At 54.3% G+C, this 13,135-nt stretch overlaps 1 protein-coding gene across 1 annotated transcript; it reads left to right on the forward strand.

Moving 5' to 3' along the window:
• Nucleotides 1–5,068: 5,068 nt before the first annotated feature.
• CPXM1 (carboxypeptidase X, M14 family member 1) lies at nt 5,069–11,237 on the forward strand. The gene is made up of 14 exons (XM_037141180.2): nt 5,069–5,291; nt 6,607–6,804; nt 6,977–7,086; nt 7,203–7,342; nt 7,432–7,522; nt 8,122–8,272; nt 8,357–8,421; nt 8,736–8,859; nt 8,941–9,137; nt 9,223–9,402; nt 9,487–9,784; nt 9,959–10,098; nt 10,709–10,811; nt 10,913–11,237. Exons 1-14 carry the CDS (start codon nt 5,120–5,122, stop codon nt 11,152–11,154), a joined length of 2,211 nt encoding a protein of 736 aa, XP_036997075.2. The 5' UTR covers nt 5,069–5,119; the 3' UTR covers nt 11,155–11,237.
• Nucleotides 11,238–13,135: the final 1,898 nt, after the last annotated feature.

Consider the following 13,135-nt stretch of genomic DNA (forward strand, 5'->3'; position numbering starts at 1 on the left):
AGAGTTACTCTCTGAGAATGAAATGAAGGAGAATGAATATGATCGGTCACCTAGGAAAGAAACCTATCCCCACTGGTAATCTGAAATTGGGTGATGGTTCCAACATATCCTGATTCAGTGACTTGAGAGGTAAGAATGGAAATGGGTCATAATTGAGAGAACTTAATCCGTGTCCATATGTCATACTTTGAAGGAAAACTGATGGGCTGGGGTGAGAGGGACATGGCCATACAGCCCCTAGGAAAGGAGGAGACAGGTAGGGAGTCAGGCTGCATATCTGCCTCCAATGGGCTCTGTCCAATCACTCCAGCTTGGTGGCCTTGACATCTTTGGTGGCTATGAGCTCAATGGTCCATGGAGCCAATGTCACCAGCTCTTGGGACAATTTATTGACTGCTCTTGCTCTAGCTCTTCCTGGAGCAACAAAGCAATGCCCAGAAAATTTCGAGGGAAAATGATTTTCAACCTAGAAACACGTTAGCTGTTCAAATGACAAGGGCGAGAGCAAAATAAAGACACTTTTAAACCATACAAAGTCTCAAATATTTGATTTTGCATATGCCTTTTCTTAGAAAGTTACTGGAGGATGTGCGTCAGAAAAACAAGGAATTAAACTAAGAAAGAAGATAATATGGGACTTAAGAAATGAGGCTAAATGCAGGAGAGAAATGAAGAGAAAAGCACGGTAGGTCAGCTGTGCTCTCAGGTGAAAAAGGAAGCAACTCAGCCTGGAATCAAAAGGCAGATGGTCCACAGTGGATGTCTCCAGAAGAAAATGAAATTAGTTCTCTGTTTTTAGACATATTCAAAATAAGTGTCGAATTCTGTCGGAAACTTTGGGATTCAATTAACAATTGGCACCTAGAAAACCAAGCAAATGATACAATAAAGCAATTACTAACTCCAGGGAACACAAAAAGTTGAACAGTAATGTTTACATGGTCCTAGTCTAAGCTCTGCATGTTGACTCCAGTGATTTGGCTCTTTTGGGACAGTGGGAGGGCAAGTGTGTGTTTGTGTCTCTGGGTGTGTGTGGGTGGGAGGGTGGTAAGAAAGCTAAATTCTTCATTTCATGGCAGGTAACATCTCAACAGAGAAAAATCAAGAAAGAACAATAGAAACATAGAAGTAAATACAAGGAAAAATAACAATTTAAAGTAGGTGACTTGAGAATGCAGAAGCATAGAAAAATCTCCTATTACAAGCCTTGATGTGAGTTACCTCTAAAACTATATTCTGTAGTATTTTGATAAAAATAATTTAGGTTTAAAAAAGGCAAATCAATATAGGGTCATATAAGGGAGATTGGGAACAGACCCTCCCAAGATGAATGAAATACGAGTTTCCTAATGTTGTGTGGATGTACTCTGGTGGCTCGTGATAATATTTCCAGGGACAATGTCAAACAACACCAAACTCAGAAGTTGTGAATCTTATGCATTTTAAGTGCAGGTGTTGCAAACTTCCATCCAGTGCTTCTCAACCTTTAACATGCACATGACTCTCCTGGGGATAAGTCCTTTGGGGACCTTCTTAAAATGCAGGTTCTGATTTCGTAGGTCTGGGGCATCGATTCTGCATTTCTAACAAGCTCCTAGGGGATGCTGATATTGCTGGTACTTGGCCACACTTTGAGAAGCAAGGCTCTCCATGACATTGATGTACAAAAGAGAGACAGCTGGGGGAGGTGGTGGTGAGGGGAGAATGGGCACGTGGGAAGGTGCCTCCCAGTGCATCTAGGTACCGTGGGAGTCCCCATAATGCTCACCTGCACCATAGGGGGAGCACATAACGGACAATGAGTTCTGCCTCAGCACCCGTGACAGGAGATCAGGAGGCACAGGTAAGCAGCAGATTTCACTGCTTTTCTATTTGTACAGCCACACACATAGCCTCTTTTCTTAATTTTGTTTTATTCCATCAATATATGTGAGAGCAACAGGACTGCGTTAAGCTGTTTTCTCCATCTTTAGTTCATCTGGTTAATGTCAGGCCCCCTGGAACCACATATTATCTCACTTCATCATCACAGTAACCCTGGGAGGAAAACATTATCATTCCCATTTTATAGATGAGGAAGCTAAGACTCAAAAAGGTGACATTTCTATCTAAGCAGCAGAAACCAGATGTGGATGGAGTTAAGCCAGTGTGGCTCCAAGGTCATTTATCTTCTCCACTGCCAGCCCATCCCGGACACCAAAATGCCTTCAGGCAGGTGTTCCCACCCAGTCTGGCTCAGCTGTGCTTTGCAAAGTAGCCTGGCCCTTGCGAGGCTGCGAAAGGTCCTCTACCTGACTACTGTGGCATGAGATCTGGCTGTGCACGTACTTGGGAGCAAACCTGTCGCGTTCTAGGAGCTGCTACCTCTAGAACCAGCTTCCGGGCTTAGTGGCTTTGCAGCCTGGGTATCCAGTGGCAAGGGCAAAAGGCAGTAGCATGGTTGGGAGTACAGAGGGGTGTGAGGCAATGAGGAAATTATGAAGAGGCATAAGGAGAAGTATAAGAAGGTGGGGAGGGACTCAGGGAGCTTCGAGAGTGTAAAGGGGCCCTAAACATTTGCCCTAAGCATAGGGCAAAGAGACAAGGGGTACAAAGGGGTAAGGAGAGAGATGGGGGTACACAGACACAAAAGGTATGACTGTCCTGCAAACCACAGCCCTGAAGGGAATGGTAGGAGGTAGCCAACATGCCCTATCCTGTCAGGCCCTTGAACAGGTCTCCCCGTTCATGGACTGACATCTCACCCACAAAACCAACTTCCCTCCAGCTCTGCTTGGTCCCCTCTAACCTTGAATATATCATACACATACTTTCTGATCACTGACTAGGGACCAGGCACTTTTTAAGGCCCTGAGGTGAATATTTGGGTACAAAGGACTCTTTTGGAGGGTTGCTTACCTCATGCTGCAAGAGAGGAGGGACCCAACAGTGAACACAAAATAAATAAAACAAGATAATCTCATTGGTGTTAAGTGCCTTGAAGACGATGTAACGCAGGGTGAGAGGATAGAGTATGTGCAGAGAGGATGGGTGAGCATTTCATCAGAATGTTCAGGGAAGGCCCTTGGAAGCAGGTGACATTCAAAGGTAATATGAACGATGAGGATGCGAATCTGAATGATGTGGTGAACCAATGCAAAGGCCCTGAGTCTGGATGGGGCCGGTGCATTGGAGGAACAGCTAGAACACCTGCATGGCTGGATGGATGTGAGCCAGAGGGCGAGCATGGGAGGTGAGGTGGGGAAGGTGTGAGTGGAGAACCTTGTCAAGAAGGACCTTGCAGGTGAGCCCCATAGAGACTTAAGCCAGGAGGAACTTGACAAGATTTGGCTGCTGTGGGGACTGTCTTGGAGGGGTAGGAATCTCAGGAAGCTGAGGTGTCCTAGCCCCAGGATCCCTCTCTCCCCCGCAACAATCCTCTGCAAAACTTGGATGGGTGTGGGTGCCAGAGACAGGGAAGTGGCCAGACTGGGCTTTGTTTAGACCTGCTTCTTGCTCCATGGGAGTCTGTCCTGGCCTTACACCCCTTACCATCACCCCACTGAAGCCTTGGCCTGCTGTACCATCCTTCTGCCCCTGACCTGGCCTGTGCTTCAGGAAGCCTTGGCCTTGGTGCAACTACCTTGAGTTTTTCCAAGTGCCCCTCTGGTGCCTGGGACCTTGGCAGTGTTGTCAGGCAGAGGCTCCAAGATGAGTAGAGACCTGTGTGAGGTCTTCTCCCGGTTACTCCCTTTTGGCCTCTGTACCCACAGCTCGTGGGGTGGACCAGATGCCCGAGGAGCTCCAGGACTCGCCTTTATGAGGTCATCCTGGCCTGTGTTGGCCTTAGTTCCAAGCCCCCAGGGCTGTATTTCCTTGCAGACATCCTGCAAGATAGGGCCTCCAAAAGGGTGCGGAGATGCTGACTTTGGTGAATCAAATTATTTATATAGATAGTGGCCCAGTCAAAGAAAATTTTTCTCAGAACCCTGCGCCCTTCAGAAGATTCCCAGCCACCTCTGGGCAGCACTTCTCACCTGGGGATGGCAGTATCTCTCTCAGGAATCCTTGCAAGAATAAAGCATCGGCCAAAGGCAGACAGTGGATGCATTTTCTTCCTTCTGGGGAGGCGACCCCAGCCCGAGAGAGTCAAAGGGGTCTCCCAGGGGAAATGAGCAGAGTCCCGCACTCTGCAATCCCAGGACCAGGGTAGTCCCACGGACACACAGCCGGGACTGTGGGCCCAGGAGTAGAATGAGGACGGGGCGGCTGGGAAGGGGAAGGGCAGGACACCCAGCAAGCCTCGGCCCATCCACTCCAGCCCCAGCCCTCAGGATATCGGCTCGGCTTGTCTCCTTGGATTATATAACACCAGAACGTGGCAGCTGGGTGAGCAAAGGAGGAGGGGATGGGAGGGGAGGGGAGAAGAGGGGAGGGGAGGCGAGGGGTGGAGAGGGGAGGGGAGGGGAGGTCGGAGGCGTGGGGTGGTTGGTGGTGCTGGGACGCACCGCCTCTGGCAGGGCCCCCTTGGACTGTCCATCAGAAGGATTCCTGGAGGGCCAGCCCTCCTCCCATCCCCCAACCTCCTTCTCAGCTTCCCCTTACTCTTGTTTCTGTCCCACCCCCAAGCAGGCGGCCTCTGGCCGGGATGGATTTCCCTCTTGGGTTGTAGTTTCCTCCCCCAGAGTTCCCAGCTTTGTTGCCTTGACTATGCCAGTAGCTGCTCTGAAGTTCAGTTTATCAGTTTGTAAAATGAAGTTGGATTGAGATGCCACGTGTAAAGCGCCTGGCATTGTACATGGCACAAGATGCCCACTATGGGACAAGCACCTCACGGTAAATTCGAGGATACCAGGGGCTTTGCAGAGGGAGGATGGGGAGGGTGGGGCATGGTCCGTGAAGGACCTCCGGCTGCCCGTCGGGGGTCCGCCCCCCCCCTCTTTCCTCGCCAGCCCTCCCCCGCCCTCCCTCTCTCTCCTCTTCGGGGTCCGCGGCCAGTGAGCAGGCTGTGGGCGGGCCGGAGGCTGGAGGGGGCGTGAGGCGGCAGCAGGAAGGGGCGGGGGGCTCGGGAGCTGCGGGCAGGAAAAGACCAACCCACCGACCGCTGAGGCCCAGTGCCTCCGCACCTCTGGGCTTCACCATGTGGGGCCTCTTGCTCGCCTTGGCCACCTTGGCGCCTGCCGTCGGTCAGGGTCTGGGAGCGCCCGGCACCTCCACGCCCGGCCGTGCGCAGCGCGCCAGCACCGAGGCCCTGATCTTTACCTCGGTCCTGCCCAGCCGTCGCGCACAGCCGCCCGCGGGGAAGAATAACGGTGAGCGTCTCCCGCCGGACCCACCTCTCCTGCTGCTCGTTGCCCCATACCCCGACTCCTGTGTGACGACCCTTCCCCAGCGCGCTCACGCGCGCGCGCGCGCACACACACACACACACACACACACACACACTTTCCGACCCCTGCAATGGATGCTGACTCAGCAGCCTAGTTCCGGGCAGACCTAGTCAGCAGTTTTGGGACGCTAGCCAGTAGGATGCTGCCTCTTGCAGCCCCAAACCTTCCTTTTTCACAGATGCGGACACTGAGACCGCAGGCAGGAGGAGGGAGAAAGAGACGCAGCAGACAGACACTGACAGTAAAAGGTTCAGAGCAAAACCATGTAGGAGAGGGTTTGAGGGCAAGCGCTGGAAGAAAGGAACAGGATAGGGAGGGAGAGTCCTCCGCCGAGGCCATCTGGGGTAATGGGGCTCTGCCTACGCAGAGGCAGGGGCAGGCAGGCTGCCTAACTTCCAGATGGGGCAGCAGAGAGGAGGAAGGCAAGGGGAAGGCAGTCCAGGAGGGCTTCGCAGAGGTGGCAAGGGGATGTTGGGTCCTTGATCACAAAGGGTGAGCGTCTCTGAATCAGGAATTGCTGAAAAGCAGGGCAGCCAAGAAGGAAACTGCATGTGCAAAGACACAGGGGCACCAGACATGGAAATGTACAGTGTATTCTGGAGGTACCTGTGGGGCTTGGGAGGGTCGGGGACCAGTGGCACCTGCCCAATGCAAGACCCTGTGTTGAGGGGCAAGCAGGACACGGGCCCAGCCCTTGGGAGGCCTGAGCAGCCAGCTGGACATGTTTTTGAGGACAGGATGTCTCAGCCCAGAGGGCAGATGCAATGAGGGAGATAGCACAGGGGCCATTGGAGACCGAGTCTGGAGCTAAGGAGGGCTCCTCAGAGGTCATCTTCGATGTGAGGGAAGAATGGGAATTAGGCAACAGAGTCAGAGGTGGTGGTGGGTGGTATGATGGGGAGGGGGCAGCAGTGCAAAGGTGTGGAGGCAGAGAACCAAACTCAGCTCTTTGGAGTGACCAAACAGTTCCTAGGAGCTGGGTGTACCGCTCCACTGGGCGGGGTCAGAGGAGGCTGGCCAAGCGTGCAGTCACATCAGGAAGGAGAAGGAGCCAAGGAGTGGCTGGGGAGGCAGGTTGGGATCGGACCGGGCAAGCCTTGAAGTCCATGCCCAGGTCCTCACATACGTGTGGTGGGGCCTGCTGTGGGCTCGCAGGCCTCCTTGGGACGGTAATACCTCTTCATCTGGAGTTTCATGCCCTTCCCCCTCCCCCGGTGCTGTCCTTCCTGGTCCTCAGGGACCTCGCAACAGCATGTCCAGATTCGAATCATCAAGAAGAAAAAGGTCATTTTGAAGAAGCGAAAGAAGCTAACTAGCCCCAGGCCCCTGGTGACTTCCAGGCCCCTGGTGACTTCCAGGACTCTGGTGACTTCCAGGCCTCCGGTGACCACTAGCCCTGCAGGGACCCTTGATCACCCCAGGGAGCAAGAGCCAGGTATTACCCTTCTGGGGACCCTGCCCAGATTTGCGGCCCCTGGGTCACATGTGTACTCTTGACCTCACAAACATCGGCGCACGCCCCACCCAGGGCCAGCGTAGACTCAGCTTCCCACCTCCTCTGACCATCTTTCTTGGCCTGTGTCACCCTGTTCTATCCCCACCCCCAGGCTGTCCACCTTTGGGCCTGGAATCCCTGCGAGTTTCAGATAACCAGCTTGAAGCGTCCAGCAGCCAGTCCTTCGGTCTTGGGCCGCACCGAGGACGGCTCAACATCCAGGTCAGCACCCTGGCTCAGAGCAGCAATCCTTACAGCCTTGTTTCCTGCCACCCCCCAAACTCTGGCCCACCCTGCTCTGCCCACCTGGGTTTCACTGCGATGTCCTGTGCCCACAGTCAGGCCTGGAGGATGGAGATCTGTACGACGGGGCCTGGTGCGCCGAGCAGCAGGACGCCGAGCCTTGGCTGCAGGTGGATGCTGGGCACCCCGTCCGCTTCTCAGGCGTCATCACCCAGGGCCGGAACTCTATCTGGAGGTGAGGCAGGCTGGCCCCAGGTGGACTCAGGAGGGCTGAGCTTGGAGTCCTGAGGGCTACCTATGATTTCTCCCCACCTCTACTGCTAGGTACGACTGGGTCACTTCATACAAGGTCCAATTCAGCAATGACAGTCGGACCTGGTGGGGAAGTAGGAACCGCAGCAGCGGGATGGACGCGGTGCGTAGTGCCACGGTGGCTTGGGCCCTTTATGCTGGGAGTTGGGCACCCAACCCACGTTTGGGTGCTGGACTGGCTCGGGGCTCCTCTGGGGAAAAGGAACAGGTGCCCACTTGAGCATTACAGAAGAAAGGGGGTGTTGTCAGGATGGGTGGTGCGGAGCAGGCAGCCTCAGGAGGCAGACTGCTTTGGAACATACTGTCATTCTGCCCAAATACTCTTCCATGGGGTGGGTGCCACGTCATGCCACAGCTTCCTGCTGGAACACCCGTGCAGTATCACCTCTTACCTTCCCATCTCATGGACCCTTTTGTAAACCAGGCTATGGTGTAGGGTCCTGGCTGGTTTTCGGATTGGCTGCTCCTGAATCCTATGGCTGTATTGGTCTGAGCTGTGAGCCAGCCAAAAAGCCTGGCTGCTGAGGGCTGCTCTTAGGCAGGAGATGTGGGCCAGGGTCCATGTTGACACCAAGTGCAAGTGTCCAGCCGAGCCCGCCAGGGTGGGCTGGATGGGGAATTTGGAGGTCTGAGCTCCTTTCCGGGGTCCTGGGCCAGGTTGCTGAGGTTGAGCAGCCCCACCGAAGGACTTGACACTCCCAGGTATTTCCTGCCAATTCGGACTCAGAGACACCGGTGCTGAACCTGCTGCCTAAGCCCCAGGTGGCCCGCTACATTCGCCTGCTGCCCCAGACCTGGCTCCAAGGAGGTGCATCTTGCCTCCGGGCAGAGATCCTGGCCTGCCCAGTCTCAGGTGGGCAGTCGGACAAGGGCTGGATGGGCAGGGTACAGCCTTCACTGTGAGCTCACCCTTGACCATGAACTCACCCTACACCAGATCCGGCACCGGCATTCTCCAACCCTCTGGACTTTCGGCATCATAATTATAAGGCCATGAGGAAGGTCAGACATAACCCCATGACCCAAGAAGGAGGAGCTGCCTATCCCAGGTCCCCTTTTCACCAGAGCATAACCTGCAATGACTGCCCTCCTGTCCCCTCTCCCACCCTCGCTGTCTCACCCTTCTTTCCTTGTTATGGCACTTTCCCTGTCTGAGCCTTTCTTCACGTCTTCTGCTGCTCCCCTGTTGTACTATGCCATGGTGTCCCCATCTGTGTGGGCCACCACTGGCTTTAGTAAGGCCTTCCATGGCCACATGGGGTCTGACCTCTGGGTCTGACCCTCCCACAACACAACTCCACTCCTTCCCTCCCCAGCTGATGAAGCAGGTGAACGAGCAGTGCCCCAACATCACCCGGATCTACAGCATTGGCAAGAGCTACCAGGGTCTGAAGCTGTATGTGATGGAAATGTCGGACCATCCCGGGGAGCATGAGCTGGGTACGGGCAGGTGCGGTAGGAGAGGTAGGCACAGGGAAGGGCCCTGGGCACAAGCCAGCTGTGACCCCGGTGTACTCACAGGAGAGCCTGAGGTGCGATACGTGGCTGGCATGCACGGGAATGAGGCCCTGGGACGGGAGTTGCTCCTGCTCCTGATGCAGTTCCTGTGCCGTGAGTTCCTACGAGGGGACCCACGGGTGACCCGGCTGCTCACAGAGACACGGATTCACCTGCTGCCCTCTATGAACCCTGATGGCTATGAGACAGCCTTCCGCCGGGTAAGCCCCCAGCACGGGGGCCACCCTGCTCCTCCTCCCCTGGTGCTTGGAGCCTGCTTGGCTGACCAGGCCCCTTCTCTGGCAGGGTTCAGAGCTGGTGGGCTGGGCAGAGGGCCGCTGGAACCAGCAGACCATTGACCTTAACCATAATTTTGCTGACCTCAACTCACTGCTGTGGGAAGCAGAGGACGACGGGCTCGTGCCCAACACTGTCCCCAACCACCACCTGCCACTGCCCACTTACTACACCCTGCCCAATGCCACTGTGAGTAGTCTGGGGGCAGTGGTGGGAGAGCACCCTGGGGGCCCTGTCTCTAGCTGCCACCTCCCCTGACCTGCCCCCATCCAGGTGGCTCCGGAAACTCGGGCAGTGATCGACTGGATGGAACGGATCCCCTTTGTGCTGAGCGCCAACCTCCACGGGGGCGAGCTCGTGGTGTCCTACCCATTCGACATGACTCGGACCCCGTGGGCTGCCCGCGAGCTCACGCCCACGCCGGATGATGCGGTGTTTCGCTGGCTCAGCACTGTCTACGCAGGCAGCAACTGGGCCATGCGGGACCCAGACCGCCGGCCCTGCCACAGCGAGGACTTCTCCTTACACGGCAACATCATCAATGGGGCCGACTGGCACACAGTCCCTGGGAGTATGTGCTCACAGGTGGAGTCAGCCCTGTCCCCGTAGCCCTACCCCAATAGAATCTGCTGTCACAGACAGTGCTGGTGTCACTTCCCGCCCCAAAGTGTCTCCCAGAGGAGGGTACCAGGAGGGCAGGCTCCTGTCCTGCCTGCTTGGGCTCCAGTGTCAGTGGTTCCTCTAGGCATGAACGACTTCAGCTACCTGCACACCAACTGCTTTGAGATCACTGTGGAACTGTCCTGTGACAAGTTCCCTCACGAGAACGAGCTGCCCCAGGAGTGGGAGAACAACAGAGAGGCCCTCCTCACCTACCTGGAACAGGTCGGACCTGAATCCCCACCCCTGGGCTGCCCCTGTGGCTCCTGACTGACCTGCTCTCCATTCAGGCTGCGGCTCCCACCACGGGGTCATCTAAGGTTCTGCTGAGCATTCTGACTCACAAGGTGCCACGGGCCATGCGATTGACTCGGAGGGTTATGGGGCGGGAAGCCCAGGTTATCAGCAGGGTGACAGCAGATGCTGTTAGCCAGAGGTAGACCTCGAAGCACTCTCAGCTGGGTTTCCGAGTCGCCCCAGGGCTGTCCTCAGAAATGACTCACGATAGGCAAGCGCCATGGTGTAGACGCACTATACTCCACAAGAACTCATGTTCATTGCAATGATTCCATAAATATAGCTTCCAAGAGTTCCAAAGTGACAAGCCAGTGACAAGGGTCATTGAACTTGGGGAGGCCTTCCTACCAGATATTTATAGTTCTCTCAGTCTGTTGCAGCTTATCAACAGGAGATACTTGTACCCGAGTATCGTCTCCTAGGAACTTAGTAGGCCTACCAGCTTTATCAAGTTTGCAGGGGAATGAAGCCAGAAAATGAATTGAAGGTCAAGGTCTCATGCAGAAGGGAAAGGGTTTGATAACCTTTCCCCACACAGGTGCGCCTGGGCATTGCGGGAGTTGTGCGGGACAAGGACACGGAGCTCGGGATTGCTGATGCCGTCATTGCCGTGGATGGGATTAACCATGACGTAACAACCGGTGTGTGTGGCGGGTGGGGAGGGTGGAGGTGCCGGAGGGCTTTAGGTTGGGCCAGAGGCCGAGGATCATTGGGTCCTGATCTTGCTCTTTACTCCTCTCAGCGAGGGGTGGGGATTACTGGCGCCTGCTGACCCCAGGAGACTACATGGTGACTGCCAGTGCTGAAGGTTACCACTCTGTGACACGGAGCTGCCGGGTCACGTTTGAAGAGGGCCCTGTCCCCTGCAATTTTCACCTCACCAAGACTCCCAAACAGAGACTGCGAGAGCTGCTGGCGGCTGGGGCTAAGGTGCCCCCAGACCTCCGGAGGCGGCTAGAGCGGCTAAGGAGACGTAAGGATTAACACCTCCGGCTGAAGAGCTCCAGAACCCCGGGCAGGCTGGACCTGTCCAGAACTGAAGGAGGGGGACTAAGTGGGGAGGGAGGGAAACGTGGGGGAAGAGGTGCTCAGGCTCATTAAAGCGACGTGGCACCCCAGCCAGTCTTCCTGTGAACTCTGTTCCAGATCCTCTCCCTGGGCGGGCCTCAGCTCCCCCTCCTCCCCAATCTTAGATCCTGTTCTGCACACACTTGCATACTCTCCTTGGCTGACTTCTGGAGAGATACTGAGGAAAGGCAACCCCACCTGCATTCTTTTTTAACTTAGGGCTCATTAGAGCAACTCATCAGCATATCACACAGTGCTGTTGAACATTCTGGAACCACCTGCTCAGTGCCAAGTATGCAAGGCGACAAGGATAAACAGTGCCCGCACCACCTAGGGCTCCCAGTCAACAGAGGACAGTTGAGTCCAGTGTGAGGTGTGCTGAGGTAGGGGCTGGTCGCTGAGGTAGGGGCTGGTCGCTGCGGGAGCACAGACGGGAGTCACCGACATGTGAAATACAGCACTGCGGGTCAACAGGGACTCCAATGGTCAAGGATGCGATACAGGCGATGGTTCTAGGAGTTTAGACGGGAGGTGGGCCGAGCGTGAGGGTACGGACGGGGACACTTCCAAGGAGGACATAACCAAAGATAGAAAAGCTGAGCATCTGGATTTTCATTACCCACTATTTTTGGAAACACTTGGTAAAAATGGGAGGATCTGGGTAGTTTCAGAATGTCATGCATTGGTCTGTGGTAACACTGGAAACTGGATATCAAGACGCTGGAAGAATTGGATGAGAAAAGATGGAGGGAGAAGGGACTTTTGCCTGGAATTCAGGAAGCTGGGGACACCAGCGGTCTGGCGTTGATGAGCCAGTGTTTGGCTAGTACTTACTGGTGCTGGAGCCCACGAGGAGCTGGGGCCACCCATGACCACTGCATCGCCTGCCATGGCTAGAACCAGAAACGGAATCATTTCTTCCTCCTCCTTTCTGATCTGCAAACTATAAAGTCCACTGGCAACACATAACTAACCTAGCTTGCAAGGAAGCCACGGAATGTAGTCTCTAAGCTGCCCCCCCGCAACTCAGAGAAGAGCTTGCAAGGGCAGGAATGGGGCAAATACTAAGAGGTAAAAAACGGTGCAAACACATCCATATAACTTATTGTTACATAAGCTCTGCCCAATGCTGGGCTGTTGCACTGTTTATGTTTCTCGGGGTGTCTGTCTCTGCCCCTCAAAGTTTCAGTCTGAGGTCACCACAAGGGACTTAGGGCCACATCTTCTTACTCCTTTTCTCCCCACCTCCAGTTCCTCCTACAGCATCCATTTTTCTAAAAAAAAAAAAAAAAAAGGATTTGTTTTTATTCATCAGCGTTTAATGTGTGTAATGAAAATGCACGTAAAGTGCCTAGAATGAATGAAAAGACATGGCCTGAGTATATATCACTGAAGATACGATAAACTCACTTCACATAGAGCGATACAGGCACCTTGAAAGTAAGAATGAAAAATTTTTCATGCAGATAGTAAAGGAAAGCAGGAGTGGCTATCTTAATATCAAATAATGCTGACTTCAGGGCAAAGACAATCACCAGAGACAGAAAGGGACATCGTTATATAATGACATAACCGAACACGCCCTGGTTTGTTCCTTGGGTAGCTTAGAATCAGCTAGTTCAGCATAATTGAAATGGCCTGTGAACTCCCCCAGCTGATTTCCACGCTCTGGCTTTTCTCCACTTCCAACACTACATTCCCCAGGCCAGAAAGCTCCCTCTGTTACATAGTTGCCAAGAGGTTCCCAGATCCTTCCTACTACTTTCCTGAGAAGCATGTAAAATGAAATGGAAGGGCCCCTTCTCCTGGAGCTCTCTGAACAGGGAGATCAGCCCTGCCTGGCTTAGCAACCCACCTTTAGGGTAAAGGTCTCTGGGGCAGTATAAGCTCTCTCCCA

The sequence above is a fragment of the Artibeus jamaicensis genome, unplaced genomic scaffold (assembly GCF_021234435.1).
Source record: "Artibeus jamaicensis isolate MK-2021 breed Jamaican fruit bat unplaced genomic scaffold, CSHL_Jam_final contig_685, whole genome shotgun sequence".
In the NCBI taxonomy this organism is placed as follows: Eukaryota; Metazoa; Chordata; class Mammalia; order Chiroptera; family Phyllostomidae; genus Artibeus; species Artibeus jamaicensis.

Excerpts from the sequence above, each read along its gene's own strand:
- CPXM1 (XM_037141180.2), top strand. The coding sequence starts at position 5,120 with ATGTGGGGCCTCTTGCTCGCCTTGGCCACCTTGGCGCCTGCCGTCGGT. Across the intron at positions 8,422-8,735 it reads ATTATAAGGCCATGAGGAAG|CTGATGAAGCAGGTGAACGA; the intron begins GTCAGACATAAC and ends TTCCCTCCCCAG. Across the intron at positions 10,812-10,912 it reads TAACCATGACGTAACAACCG|CGAGGGGTGGGGATTACTGG; the intron begins GTGTGTGTGGCG and ends TACTCCTCTCAG.